General features: G+C 33.5%; 2 protein-coding genes across 2 annotated transcripts in view; one reads left to right on the top strand and one right to left on the bottom strand.

Annotated features, from left to right (window-relative positions):
• The window catches only part of LOC114279268 (uncharacterized), a 7,149-nt gene extending 4,955 nt beyond the window's left edge, over positions 1-2,194 (top strand). The window contains exon 3 of the mRNA XM_028221496.2: positions 1,804-2,194. The gene's annotated coding sequence lies outside the window, so the exon portion shown is untranslated. The remainder of the gene's footprint in view (positions 1-1,803) is intronic.
• Positions 2,195-3,177: 983 nt separating this feature from the next.
• LOC114279267 (kinesin-like protein KIN-5D) lies at positions 3,178-11,110 on the bottom strand. The gene is made up of 23 exons (XM_028221495.2): positions 10,817-11,110; positions 10,284-10,492; positions 10,063-10,192; positions 9,621-9,776; positions 9,022-9,498; positions 8,800-8,897; positions 8,536-8,692; positions 8,308-8,377; positions 8,113-8,189; positions 7,872-7,925; positions 7,702-7,782; positions 7,465-7,576; positions 6,959-7,045; positions 6,686-6,861; positions 6,433-6,594; positions 6,237-6,344; positions 5,989-6,147; positions 5,806-5,889; positions 4,680-4,885; positions 4,317-4,418; positions 4,100-4,209; positions 3,842-3,993; positions 3,178-3,667 (listed from the first exon to the last, which is right to left on the bottom strand). The coding sequence occupies exons 2-23, from the start codon at positions 10,457-10,459 to the stop codon at positions 3,443-3,445; spliced, it is 3,159 nt and encodes a 1,052-aa protein (XP_028077296.2). The 5' UTR covers positions 10,460-10,492; positions 10,817-11,110; the 3' UTR covers positions 3,178-3,442.
• Between the last annotated feature and the right edge of the window lie 1,560 nt (positions 11,111-12,670).

Genomic DNA, 12,670 nt, shown 5'->3' with positions numbered 1-12,670 from the left:
CCTTGCTTTTTCTTGGCTACTTTGCAGTCTTGTGTTTATTAGTACTTAGAAAGGTATTATTTGTTTAAGTTATTACTTGAAAGTGTATTAATTGTTTAAAGGTCCATTTTGACAGAAAATTCATTGTATTCTTGGAGGTTTCTTTAGATTTTATTTTAGGTTCTTTAAATGTCTAGTGGCTAGCATTTAGCTGCCTGCTCATTGGCTTCTAGTTCTATCAAATACATCTTTTTTATAAGTAAATATTTCTGGTTTGATTAAACATATCATAACTTTACATCGTTGTGAATCACTTGATTATTCTGAAGGTGAACCGTATTGTGAATTTTGTTTATATATATATATATATATTTAATTTACTGTGGCAGTGTGCATCTGCACCTTATGCGCAAGTAGTTGCTTGTTTTCTACGAATTGGGGGGAATTAGTTGCTGCCTGATGGACTTGCTTTTTGATTCCATATTCTGCTATGTCCTATGTGAAGTTGTTAATCACTATGCTTGGTTATCATTTTTCAAAAACACTTTTTAGAAATTTCTACTTTTTTATTTTCCATATTTTTTTGTTTTTACTGAATTTTTTTAATATTTTGAGCAATTTTTTTAATTTTTAAACATACCTAACATACAATTACCTGAAAAGTAAAAAAAAATTGAAAAAAACCTTTTAAAAATTCACTAAATACCAAAAATATAAAAAAAATACGAGAATTCAGTACATTTTTTGTATTTTTATGTATTTATTAATTTTTAAAAATATTTTTTCACAAATTTTTTACTTTTTAGATACATCTAAGTAAGGTGTATCTAAAAAAGTAAAAAAAATGTTTAAAAATTTAAAAATATTCACTAAAAATAAAAAAATACGAAAACCAAAAAATTCAGTTTTTAAAAAACTTAATTCAAAAAACTCAAACCAAACACACTGAATAGTGTTTGAAACGGGAAGTAGTAGCAAACCTGGTTTGGTTTCCCCTAATATGTGAGGTATGCCAACATAGGTTCTTTGACAATAATAATAATAAGGTTTACTTACCGTTGTACTAAAAATTAATGTTGTAGTTTATTTATCAAAAAAAAAAAAAAAAATTAATGTTGTAGTAAAAAGATTGGCTATATTAGATTTTGGAAAAAAGTGAATTTCTTGTATGGGGTTCAGAGGTTGACTGTTATTCCCAGATGGTTTTTAATTTTTGCAGAAAAGAAAATAGTGTTTGACATGAATTAATGCTCTCTTTACCTTCTCTCACAATGATGGCTCTGTTACCTTATGGAGAGCTTGTTTCTAGTGGACACAGGATTTTTCGTGTCAAATGGCCAGAATTTAGGAATTCATTTGAGTTGCTGTAACATTTTTGTAGGTTTTTTTTTTAATTTTGGCCGTTGAAACACAGTGGGTGCTTAGGTGGAGTTAAGCCTTCGCAGAGTTACTTATTTTACGAGTGAAATTCCAATGCCTGTCCATGTTGATTTCACAATGCTAGATTTCATTTCTAACGAGTAGCATTTCTATTCCTTGCTTCAGGTTTAATGGTTATCTTAGGGTTTATACTAACTCATACCCTAAATTCATTTTTTTTGGTCACATGGAATTTTGTGTTATACTGATTCTTGAAATATGCAAGTCCTAAAGATTGCCAGTTCGAAACTTTTCATCATGATGCCTTTATTTTCTTGTGTTGTGAGTGAATTCCAAATTTGGTTATTTTTTCGTTCTTTTTTGTTTAATGATGCATGGTTTTGGTTTTCTTGGTGTTCAAATCCATTGTATTTCTAACTAAGCAGAACACTAATGTATGTGCAGGCATGAAGTCTTCCTTGGTCAGTTGGTATAAAAAAGTAAAAAAGTAGTCCACCTACCTCAGCTTTGCGGCCATTTGCATCCTTTCAAGGTGTTTGTTATTCATTGGAGGTGCAGCACTTTGTTACATGTAAATTGATTTTAGATCAAAATTTGTAGAATAGTAATCTTTGTCGAGGCCCAATTCAGTGTTTTAACACAGATGGATATCCCATGCTTTTGCCTTTTCCATAAGTTTTCTTTCTCTTCATATATGTTTTTTTCTTTGACGTCAGAGTAGATATTTAGATCAACATAAAATATAGTTGATTAATATTGGCAAATTCTGGTGTAGATATGTGCATTAGGTGAGAGTTGTAGCTATTTTGCTGAAATAATAGTATATGTTTGAACATATAATTTGTTTTATGTAAGATGTTTTTCCTTGTGTTTTCGCAGAACTCTTTGATGTATTGGTTGATTCACACCCAAACTTGTTAGTGCTCTGTTTGTTTTCCGGATTAGTTTATGGGGATTGAATACCATGAAATATGAGGGGGATAATGTAATGCCAAGGAATAGTAAATGAGATTATATTGTGATCAAATTGCCTGGCAACTGTTAGCCTTCAATGCCAATTCAGCTTTGTGTATGTCAAAGTCGTTTTAACATCCTATGATTATTATCAATCAATAATTTAGATGGAATAATTGTGGGTAAATTTAGGGATTATGTTTTTTAATTTTTTCCTACTACTATATATATTGAAGGGGAAGCTGTGAGGGTGCTTGAGTTATTTATCATGTTGAATTTTAAAAGGAATGTACAAAACTGGGTGATGTTATATAGAGACATATATAAAAAAAATATTTGGCAATATATGAGAGGAGTATTAAGGCTAACGATTTTTGTATGATTTTCATCTTAATGACAGCCTAGTGAATATTATTATTATTATTATTATTATTTAATATCTATATAATAGAACAGGTCAGTTTTCAAAAATATCTTAGGTTTGAAAGTTCGGAATTATTTTCAATATATATTGTGAAATCTATATAGTAATTAAAGGGTATCCAATTCAACAGTGGCAATAAAAAAAATTGTTTCCACAATAGTTGATGTGAATTCTAGGAAAAATTTAGCACCACTGTTTTCCAATCACTAGTAGTGTGACCCTCAAAAAAAAATTAAAAAAAAATAATTCTCTTGATACTATTTGTCAAGGGTAATTTTATAATTTGCATATGGTACAAAATTATAAAAACAGCAGATAGAGTGATTGAAAAGAGGAATTAGTCATTAGTTTTGACTTCCTTTGTACAAACACATAAGAAAATACATTATCCATGCAACTCATAATACTCACACCTCACATCACATGTTACAAAACCACAATTCTAAGAACGAATTATAGAACATTTAAGAAGAATAAAGCCTTTCAATACAAGCATTTCTCAGAGCAGGGAATTTAAGCACTCAAAAAAAAAAATTAAAGAAAAAAAAAAATTATTATAATATCCCTGCCTCCCTCTCCACAAATGAAATTCGTCATCAAACAATTGAAAATAATATTGGTGAGAATAAACTCTGAAGCCATATATTTCTGTACAATCTTCTTACAACTATATATATAAATCATATACCGGTTTAGTTCCCGCTCCTAATTAATAGCAGTGAGAGGAACTCTGGAATCTCTTATAGAATAGGGACTGTCAGGAGAACCTAGAATATGTTTCAAATCGCCGTTGGTTTGCTTTGAAGATTTTGCATCCCAAAATGAATTCAATAACTCTTCGAAAGAAGGGGTTCTCAGTTCTTCAATGGACACGGTGCTTGGCAAATTGAATGACCTCTTTCTTGGAGTTGAGCATGATGGTTGATCCACCTGTTGATATAGAACAGAGTATTTAATTAAAGCATAGAATATATGTTATAATGTATAATTTTGTTGAAAAAGACTGAATTTTAAAATAGGATTTATGGTTACTAGATAAATAAACACAAGGAGAAATTAAAACACTTTCACCAAATCATACAAATGCCACTTGAGAATTCTTACCGAGTATTCATCTAGAAGACATTTTCCTGCATTTTCTGTGATCTGCACAATCTTGTGGTAGTGTCCACTCTTTAATTCCCTCAACTCTCCACAACAAGGAATAATCATGGAGTCGAGATTTCCACACGCGTCATGGTCAAGTTGTAATGAATCTGTGCAAGTGTTCATTTCAGTTGAATGAATTGTGTTTTCATAAATGGAAGAAATTACCAAAACAAAATAAAAATTCAATCTATATATGCAGAACCAGATACTTACGATCAATAGAGGAAAGGAGATTCTTGCTTGCAATGTCTGCATCTTCAAGTGCAGATGACACAGCAGAAGAAAACCGGGCACGTAGGTTTTGATTGGCTTCCATTCCTCCCCTAACAGAGAAAAACAAAAAGGATACATAAACATTAAATAAATAAATTCACTAAACCTCTCTAACAAAAAAAAAACTAATATAAACTTTTGTAAGGATGTCGCTGACCTGACTATTTCATCCAGGGAAGCTACATTGTTCTTCTCTAAACCAAGCAATGAATCTTGAGCATTACTCCATTGTTGTGTGCCCATCTTTGCCTTTTGCAAACTGCAATTTTATTTAGTTATTTATGTTAATTTCACTTATGCTGTGTTTGGTTGGGGGATTTGGAGAGGGATTTGGAAAAGGAAAGGGAAAAAGTGTGTGAAACTAGGTTAAATGTAAGCATATTTTATTCTCATTTCACCTAACTTTTCCCTTTCTTTTTCCAAATCCCTCCTCAAATCCTCCTACCAAACACAGCGTTAGTAGACCGAAGAAAAATTAGATAAGTAGGAATAATAAGAATGTAGGGCAAGTCGCATATACCAGCTCTGGAGGATCTCTGCAAGGTCTTTCTTTCCGCTTTCCACTGCAGCAGTATCCTCAAGGTAGTGAGTTTCAGCTTTTTCCATGTAAACCGTCCATTCAGCTTTAACAGAAGAACTGGAATCTTGCATAGTTGACATTTCTTGCTGTAATCTGCTGGTTCTACTGGCTGCACTTTCCCGAAGGCCATGAACTGCTGTTTGAACCTAATGCATAAAGAACAAAGAAGTTTAGATAGTTCACCATCCTCTAAGAACATTTACCATGAATTATGAGAACATATTTTAGTACTGGAACATTATAATTGAATGCACTAAACTAACAGGAATTTAAAACGAAACAATGTCCAATAATGGAACGGCAATTATTGGAGGAAAATCATACATAGATTGAAATTAGTGGTACTTTTATTTATTATTAAAAAAATTATGAAGATAATAAGAGTACCAATTGCTATTCTTTGTATAATCTTCTGGGTCACCAAAATACATTATTCATTTTCTTTTTAAACCACCTCGCAAAACATATCTGAAGCAGTAGAAACTGATCCTTTCATGGTAATTTTGCTTGGATTTACACTGGTTGCTACCCATAGGCAACCACCCCCCCCCCCCCCCCCCCCCACAGCTTATATAAAAATGAAAGATATACTTTGAAATTAATTTGGGGGAGAAATGAGTTCCAGCCTAATTACATAGCGTAAATAACTAGAAACTGAGATTCTGCGAATTATCCAAACCAGCAGAACCTCTAATCAGTTGTGATAAGAGTTACAAATAACCAACAGCAAAATATTTACTGCTGTCTTGAGACAATGTATATGCTTGAAATTGACACTTTACTATTGGTCACTAGCAGTATGCAGTTCTCTGAGAGAATAGAGTAGGAAAATGCAGTGACTTGTACTACAAACAAATTTCCTTTGTTTGCCCCTTCAAGACAGGACTAGTACATGTCTCCCTTGGGAAAGATTTCAGCATTCACAGGCTGTTAAAGGTTTCATGCTTGGATATACTTGAAGCTATGGGTGAAGTTACCAGTGACACACAACTACAAGTAATGGATACAGATCAATTGATATATATTGTACTGGAATATAATGATGATAAAAGGATAGGCGAAATACCAGCTTCTTCTTCCTTGCATTCGAACTTGCGAGCAATTCTGCAACCTTTTCTAAGAGTTGTCTTTCTTCATTGGCAGCACACTCCTAAAAAAAATAAAAATATCAAGAGTCAAAACCTATAAAGGTAAGTCATTTTGTACTAACCCAAGCAAAAGAATGACTCTGATTAAAGTCTTTAATTACCTCAAATTTCTTTTCTAGCTCAGATAATTTCTGATCATTCACTGTTTGTGCTTCTTCCACAATTTCGCTCAATTTTGAGGCATGCATGTCTAACGTCTGGAAGAAGTTCACAGTAATTTGCGAAATTGACCGAGTGGTTGCCACAGCTCTGGAATGTGCCTGTACATTTTTAAAGAATGATATAAGGGACTAGTAAGTGATGGCCATCAAAAACACCTCCAAATATACTTGGTTAAACAAATACCAACCTCACGCTGTTGTTGTCCATATGCAGTTAATTTATCTTCCTGACTGTGAAGACTATTTTGAAGATCATTCAGTAATATATCAGCTTCTGAAGCAATTCCTTTGAAAAGCTGCATACATGAATAAAATTAAAAAAAAAATGCCAAAAGGACAGTATTTTGGCAAGGTTTTCTGTGTGTAATAGAAAGAAATGCATACATCCTCAAGAGCTGATGAATGTTTAGAAACTTCAGAATTCAGATGCCCAAACGTTGACCTAGAATTTTGGTCAAGCTCCCCAGCTAAATCATCCAAAGCTTTGATACCAGAACCATACATATTTTTCAGCTTTGCTAGCCGGCCTCGAAGTTCTTCAGTAGCCTACAGGATTGCCAAAAGTGATTAAATGTATCAATTTAACAGACAATTATGAAGCCTACAGAAATTTTCTTGTATCCAATCTTAATTATACCTCTGCCTTTGTGGATACAAAGGATTGCATGTCTTCCTCCATGTCTTTCAGTTGCTGCTCTTGTTGTGTGACAGAAGCTGCCACTGTCTTATGCAAGGTTTCAAGCTGTTGAGTTAAGTCGGACTGGAATTTATGGATAAGAACTCTGTTTCCATCTTCTATTTTATCCTTGCGCTCTGAAAAACAAACCAGGATCAATAATGTAACATCATTTATCTTTAAGCATAAAAATGCTTTAATCCCATTAAATTTCTTAAAAATTAGCATACAAACCAATCTTAGTGAATAAGCTAGAGACATCTGATGCAGCATTCTCTAGCTCCTCTCGAAGCTCAAGTGCCCGCTCAACGAGTGCTTTCTCTGACAAAACAATAGATGCGTTGTCAGAAAAATAATGTAAATGATACCAATACAATAATGTAACAAATAAATTATGCAGTTACGGTACAAACTGCGTCAACAAGACGGAGACTAGTGAATCAGTGCAGGCTGGAATACCAAGACAAGGCAAACGATCCCATCAGACACCAGTAGGATTAAATACAAATCATACTCTTGAAAAATTGCAACATCCCAATCCTTTAAATATATATATATATATATACAATTCAAACAATGAAGAATTGATGATCTAGAGTATGCCAGAACAAACGGGAACAGATAGAAATCTGGTGCACATGGATACCTCAAGATTGTCTTGTGCAGAATATAAGTTTGCATGAAGTGCTATACAGGTTGACAAAATTTGAATATAGTAAATAAGATGAGACTTTGCTCACCAGACTTGAGAAGATTGGATATCAAATATTCCCTTTCTTTAATTGTTGCATTTGCTTGTCTGTGTCTTTCTTCGAGATCAAACAGTGCATGCTCAGTTTCATGTAGATTTTTCTGAAACAAGGGGGAAAAAGGAAAGAATGAGAAATACAAGAGAGAAAAAGCAAAAGTGCACATTCATAATTGTAAAGGTAAGAAAATCTGGGTATATCTGGGTATATAGTCCAATTCTATAATACCTCAGTTTTTTCAAGTTTATCACTTAATTCTGCAGTCAACAGCTGCTGAGAATTGTAAAGTTCCTGCAGCTGCATCAGATGCTGTAGAAGGCACAACAAGATAATTAGACAAAACTCTCAATGGAAATCAGGAAAAACTTGTAGGCAAATAATTCCAAATTTAATTGCACCTTGTCTCTGGATTCAAAATCAAGTTCCATGCGCTCTATTTTCTCAGTCATGGCCTGAAAAAGGGGATAACCGGAGAGAATTAATGAAATTTCCACTTCACTGAGAAGCTCATAAAATTACATGACCAGAGAACTGGTGTCTTCGGCTTAGTGTTAATATGGCAGTTTATTGGAGCGACCGCTCGAGTTCAAATCCCATTAACTAATAAAAAATAAAAAAACCAAATGACCAGAACTGAACCTTCTTCTCTGCTTCATCCTGAAGATAACGTTCTCTTGGTATATAAATACCATTCTTCTCTCTGGCAGCATATACCTCTGGTTTGAAATCAAAGTGGCATTAGAATCATATAAATTACATGGATATGCATTTTACTATTCTGTGAAGTATACAGCTGGATATGCGTGTACTCACACCCACACAGCAGTTACCAACCTTGCTTAAGCCGGTCAATTTCAGAATACAAATCCTTGATAAGTGCAGATTTCATCATCTTCTGATTAACCTGGAATAGTAACCAAGTAAAACTATTACAACAATGTCTTATGGGTAAGTTAGGACACAGTTAAACTTCAAAAGATAAAAGGGGAAAGAGTGGCACCAAAAAAAAAAAGCGGTTACAAAAAGTATTTATTTCTCTTTAACAACGACCAAATTACTGACCTCTGGTCTGTTCTTGATATTTTTGGCCCGGTGTGCATAATCTAGAGTGCTGAGCGTTTCTTCCAAACAATGGATAGAAGGTGATATTGTGGCAATTATGCATGTCTTTGTTTTCCCTCCCAAAGAATCCCTCAACAACCTTGTTAGTTTACTATCCCTGATATTCCAAGAAGTTAGTACCTTTTCAATTTGTCTTTGTACAGGTCAAAACAAAAATTTACAAAAATTTACCTGTGACTTGAAATCCAATTAACAAAAATTTACCTGTATGGTATATGACCAGAGTGCTCAACAAGTGTGTTAATGACACGACCAAGTGTAAGCAAACTTTTATTGATCTCTCCAGCTTCCCTGGCTCTACCCTGCAAGAATTTATAAAATTTAGATTGTTATAAACTACTTAGTTTGTTGTAATATGTGGATTTTCCAACACGCATAAGTGGATGTATCAAACTAAAAGATTTACATTTTTTATTTATGTATTACCTCTCTTGCACCAGAGCGTGAAATGTTCTCAGAACCGGCAAGGTCAACAAGATTGAGCTTCCCACACTTAATCATCTCCTCCCCCTCCGGAGTACACTCCTTAATATGAATTGTGATGGAAAATATTGAGTGAGATCGGCTGCTTTGTTTGTTAAGAAGAGTCTCCGCTGTACGTCTCTTAGCAGAACCTTTCTCCAATATTTTATAAATTTCATTGGCAGTGGATACTATCTCCTCCTCCAATCCTCTGACAAATACACCTCCTTTTCCATCCTCCATGAGGGCTATTGGTTTCTTGGATTTGTCATCTACAAATTTTAAGCATTCCTCTGGGGCTAACAGATCTGTTATTTCTTCATTGTACAATTCTAGAAATGTAACTTTCATACTGTACTCAGCATTTTGAGCTTCTAGTATATCAAAAATTTGACGAACAGCCCTGGGAATAACACCTGCATCGCTTGGGAATTCACCGTTCTACAAGAAAGGGGACAAAATCAAATGAGTTGAAATGGATGAATATATCACAAATTATTGGGTAATTTATAAACATATACAATATAATCACACCAAGTCCAATTCTGGTATGAAAATCAAACCTTTTTCCTTCCTCCTCCTTCCATTGTGTATGTTTTCCCTGTTCCTGTCTGACCATAGGCAAAAATAGTGCAGTTATAGCCCTCGAGAACTTCGAACACTAGTGGAGACACAGCTTGATCATACAAGTCCTTTTGTTGGGAAGCTGGACCAAAAACCTAGACAGAAGATCACAAATTACAACCTTTTCCCACTGAAAACCAATCAATAGGAACAACAACTACTACAAAACAAAATTCAGAGTAAAAACAAAAGAACCAAGAAACTAGGCTTTTCCACTACAGCAATCAAGATTGCTTCAAGAGCTTCTCAACTACACTACGCTTGATTGCTAAGAAAATCTTAATAAAGTTTTTGAATCTCATAAAGAATTAAATTTTCTAGCTACATTATCACAGAAACCAAACATGTATAAATTCCAGGAATCCAGATGAAAAACCAAACCTTGTCGAACAAGAAAGTTCTATCAATCTGCTTATTAGCTATGTTCTGAATTGCCAGCACTTCTCTTCTATTCTCATTACAAGAAATCACCACGGGCGTGTGCAATCTCGTTTCATCCTCACTCAGTGGCCTAAGCAATGCCAATTCATCATCATTCACAAAACAATCTCAACCAACACAAAATCAAATCAATTCACACACAAAACTCAGATTCAACTCACCTGCATCGAACAATAACCTGAACATTCACACCTTTATCCCTATCTTGCTTACCGCTCGAACTCCCATCGCCGGATCGCAGATCTCTCACTACCTTATCGCTAGACCTCGGCGTCTGCGATGGGGATAGGGAAACCAAAGCCCCCCTCCTCTGTTGCTGCGACTGTGACGACTCCATTCCTGAATTATTCTCCGAATCTCAAAATTTCACCTGAAACAATAGTCCAATTGAGCACCAACTCACTGAGTCAACTCAAATCTAATCTAGAAAAAACATCATCTACGAATCAATCACCATTATGGTGAGGACAGAGAGAAAACTCAATCAGCATTGAGAAAATTTAGAGAGAGAGAGAGAGCATGTGATTCAAGAACCGAGAGATGAGTAAGAGAGAAGCAAGGTGTAAAAAAAAAAATGGGAATTGAATTGGAAAGGATCAAAAAGACAAATCAGAGTTGGATCGAAAATGACCGATCGAAACTCCGAATCTACAAATAAATCATGAAATGAAAGTAGAAAACAACAGTTTCTTACTGTGTATTCAATGGCCGGCGTTCGAGAGAGAGACAGACCTTGCCGAAGAAGATGAGCGAGAAAGAGTCTCCAAACAATGCCGACTGCTTCAGAGAGAGATAGATATATATAGTTTTAGAGAGAGAAAGTAGAGAGAGTGTGTGCGTTTGTGTGAGAAGATGACTTCATACAGTGCAGTGTTGATTTTTCAGGTTAGAATATAATTTTTGAGAGCTTGAGCGGTGTAGAGAGAGAGAGAGAGAGGGGATGGAGTCTCCAGATACAAACAAATAAATAAATCAAATTAGAAAATCAAATTTTGTGCCGTTACGGGGCGTTTGAAATCCTCAGGACAATTGAGGTGGACGGCGTTAGTGAGCCGTTTTGAGTTAATTTTCGACCGTTAAATGTTTTCAAAAAAAATCTTTATTTATTTATTTATTAAGGCACTTTTTTAACAAATTTGCTGAAAATGCCACTGGATTTGATTTTCTTTTGTTTTTTTTGGAGGAGCGTAATTCACAATAGGGTTAATGAATATAGTGATTTGAATAATCAATGTCTTGTATGATGTATTTATTTAAATTAAAGTAATTAGTTCAGCTTTTCCAACCAATGAGGAAATAGTGGGGTCTGGTCTACATGATGTGCCGATTATCCTTCTTACAAAATTTATTATAGCATCTATTTATTTTGGACTAATGCTTTAAGTCTCGAGAGTTTCAGGCATGAATGACGTGAATTTGTATTCATCGGTCGACCGGTCAGATGACCAGATAAAGCACTTGTCTATCGTGGTTGTTAGCTTTTTTGTCGGACAACCATTCGGATGACCGGCCGAACAACTGACAAAGTAAAATTCGAACCATTCAATGCAAGTTTAAATTCAAAGTACATAACATTGCTCTATATTTTGGTACATACAAAACTATATACAGTGATGATTTTGAATTTAAGATGGGAACAATTATCGGTCAGTGATAGATTTAAAAAAAAATTATTATAAATTTATGAAAAAATATATATTTTTAATTATTAATATTTATAAAATTTATTACTTATTTATAATTATTTTTTAAAATCATCCTTCAAAGTTTTTTCCCTTTAAGATATTAGTCCTTCCTATATCTTTAAGATTTGGATGAGTTTGTTTCATAATTGTGATGATTTTGAATTTAAGATATTAATCATTTCTATGACTTTAAGATTTGTTAATTGGTTGAGTTCATTTCAAAAATTGAAACTGAAAAAGATGATAGTTTGGTAGGTGACTAAGAAATGTATGTGGTTCACAACCTTGCTACATGATTCATATCCTTCCTACTTTATAGATCAAATAAAAAATTTATTCATAATCAATGACTATAAGAGATTTACATCAATAAAATTTTTATTTTAAATTTAAAATTGTTAATGATTTGATAATGATTAACTATTAATTTTGAATTTTGATGATATGTTATAATCTTATGAAATGAAATAAAATAAAAATCCCCATTTAATTTGGAAAAAAAAAAAGATTGAAACTCCTAAAAAAGTTTAATTTTACTCCCAATAAGTTACTTATTAATTTTTTATTTATTACAAGCGCAATCATTTAAGACCCAATTCACTTGCCATGTGCCGCTTGTCCACTTCAATCTCCACCTTAAGCGAATATAAAAGGCTTTAATAATAAAAGAAATTACTTTGTGACAATCTCGAATAGTTAAATGATTTGTAATCTATTCCAATAAAAAAAAAAATTACGGTGATGTTACATGTATTAATTAATGTACTAATTAGTGTATCAATATTGTTATGATATTATTATTGAATTCACTCATTAAACAAATTACAAATATCAAAAACTTCTTAAATTATGCCATATCATCA

This window comes from Camellia sinensis, chromosome 14 (assembly GCF_055761805.1).
Source record: "Camellia sinensis isolate YWXY chromosome 14, ASM5576180v1, whole genome shotgun sequence".
In the NCBI taxonomy this organism is placed as follows: Eukaryota; Viridiplantae; Streptophyta; class Magnoliopsida; order Ericales; family Theaceae; genus Camellia; species Camellia sinensis.
Note: the sequence above shows the minus strand (reverse complement) of the source record. Positions and strands in the feature narration are given on the sequence as shown.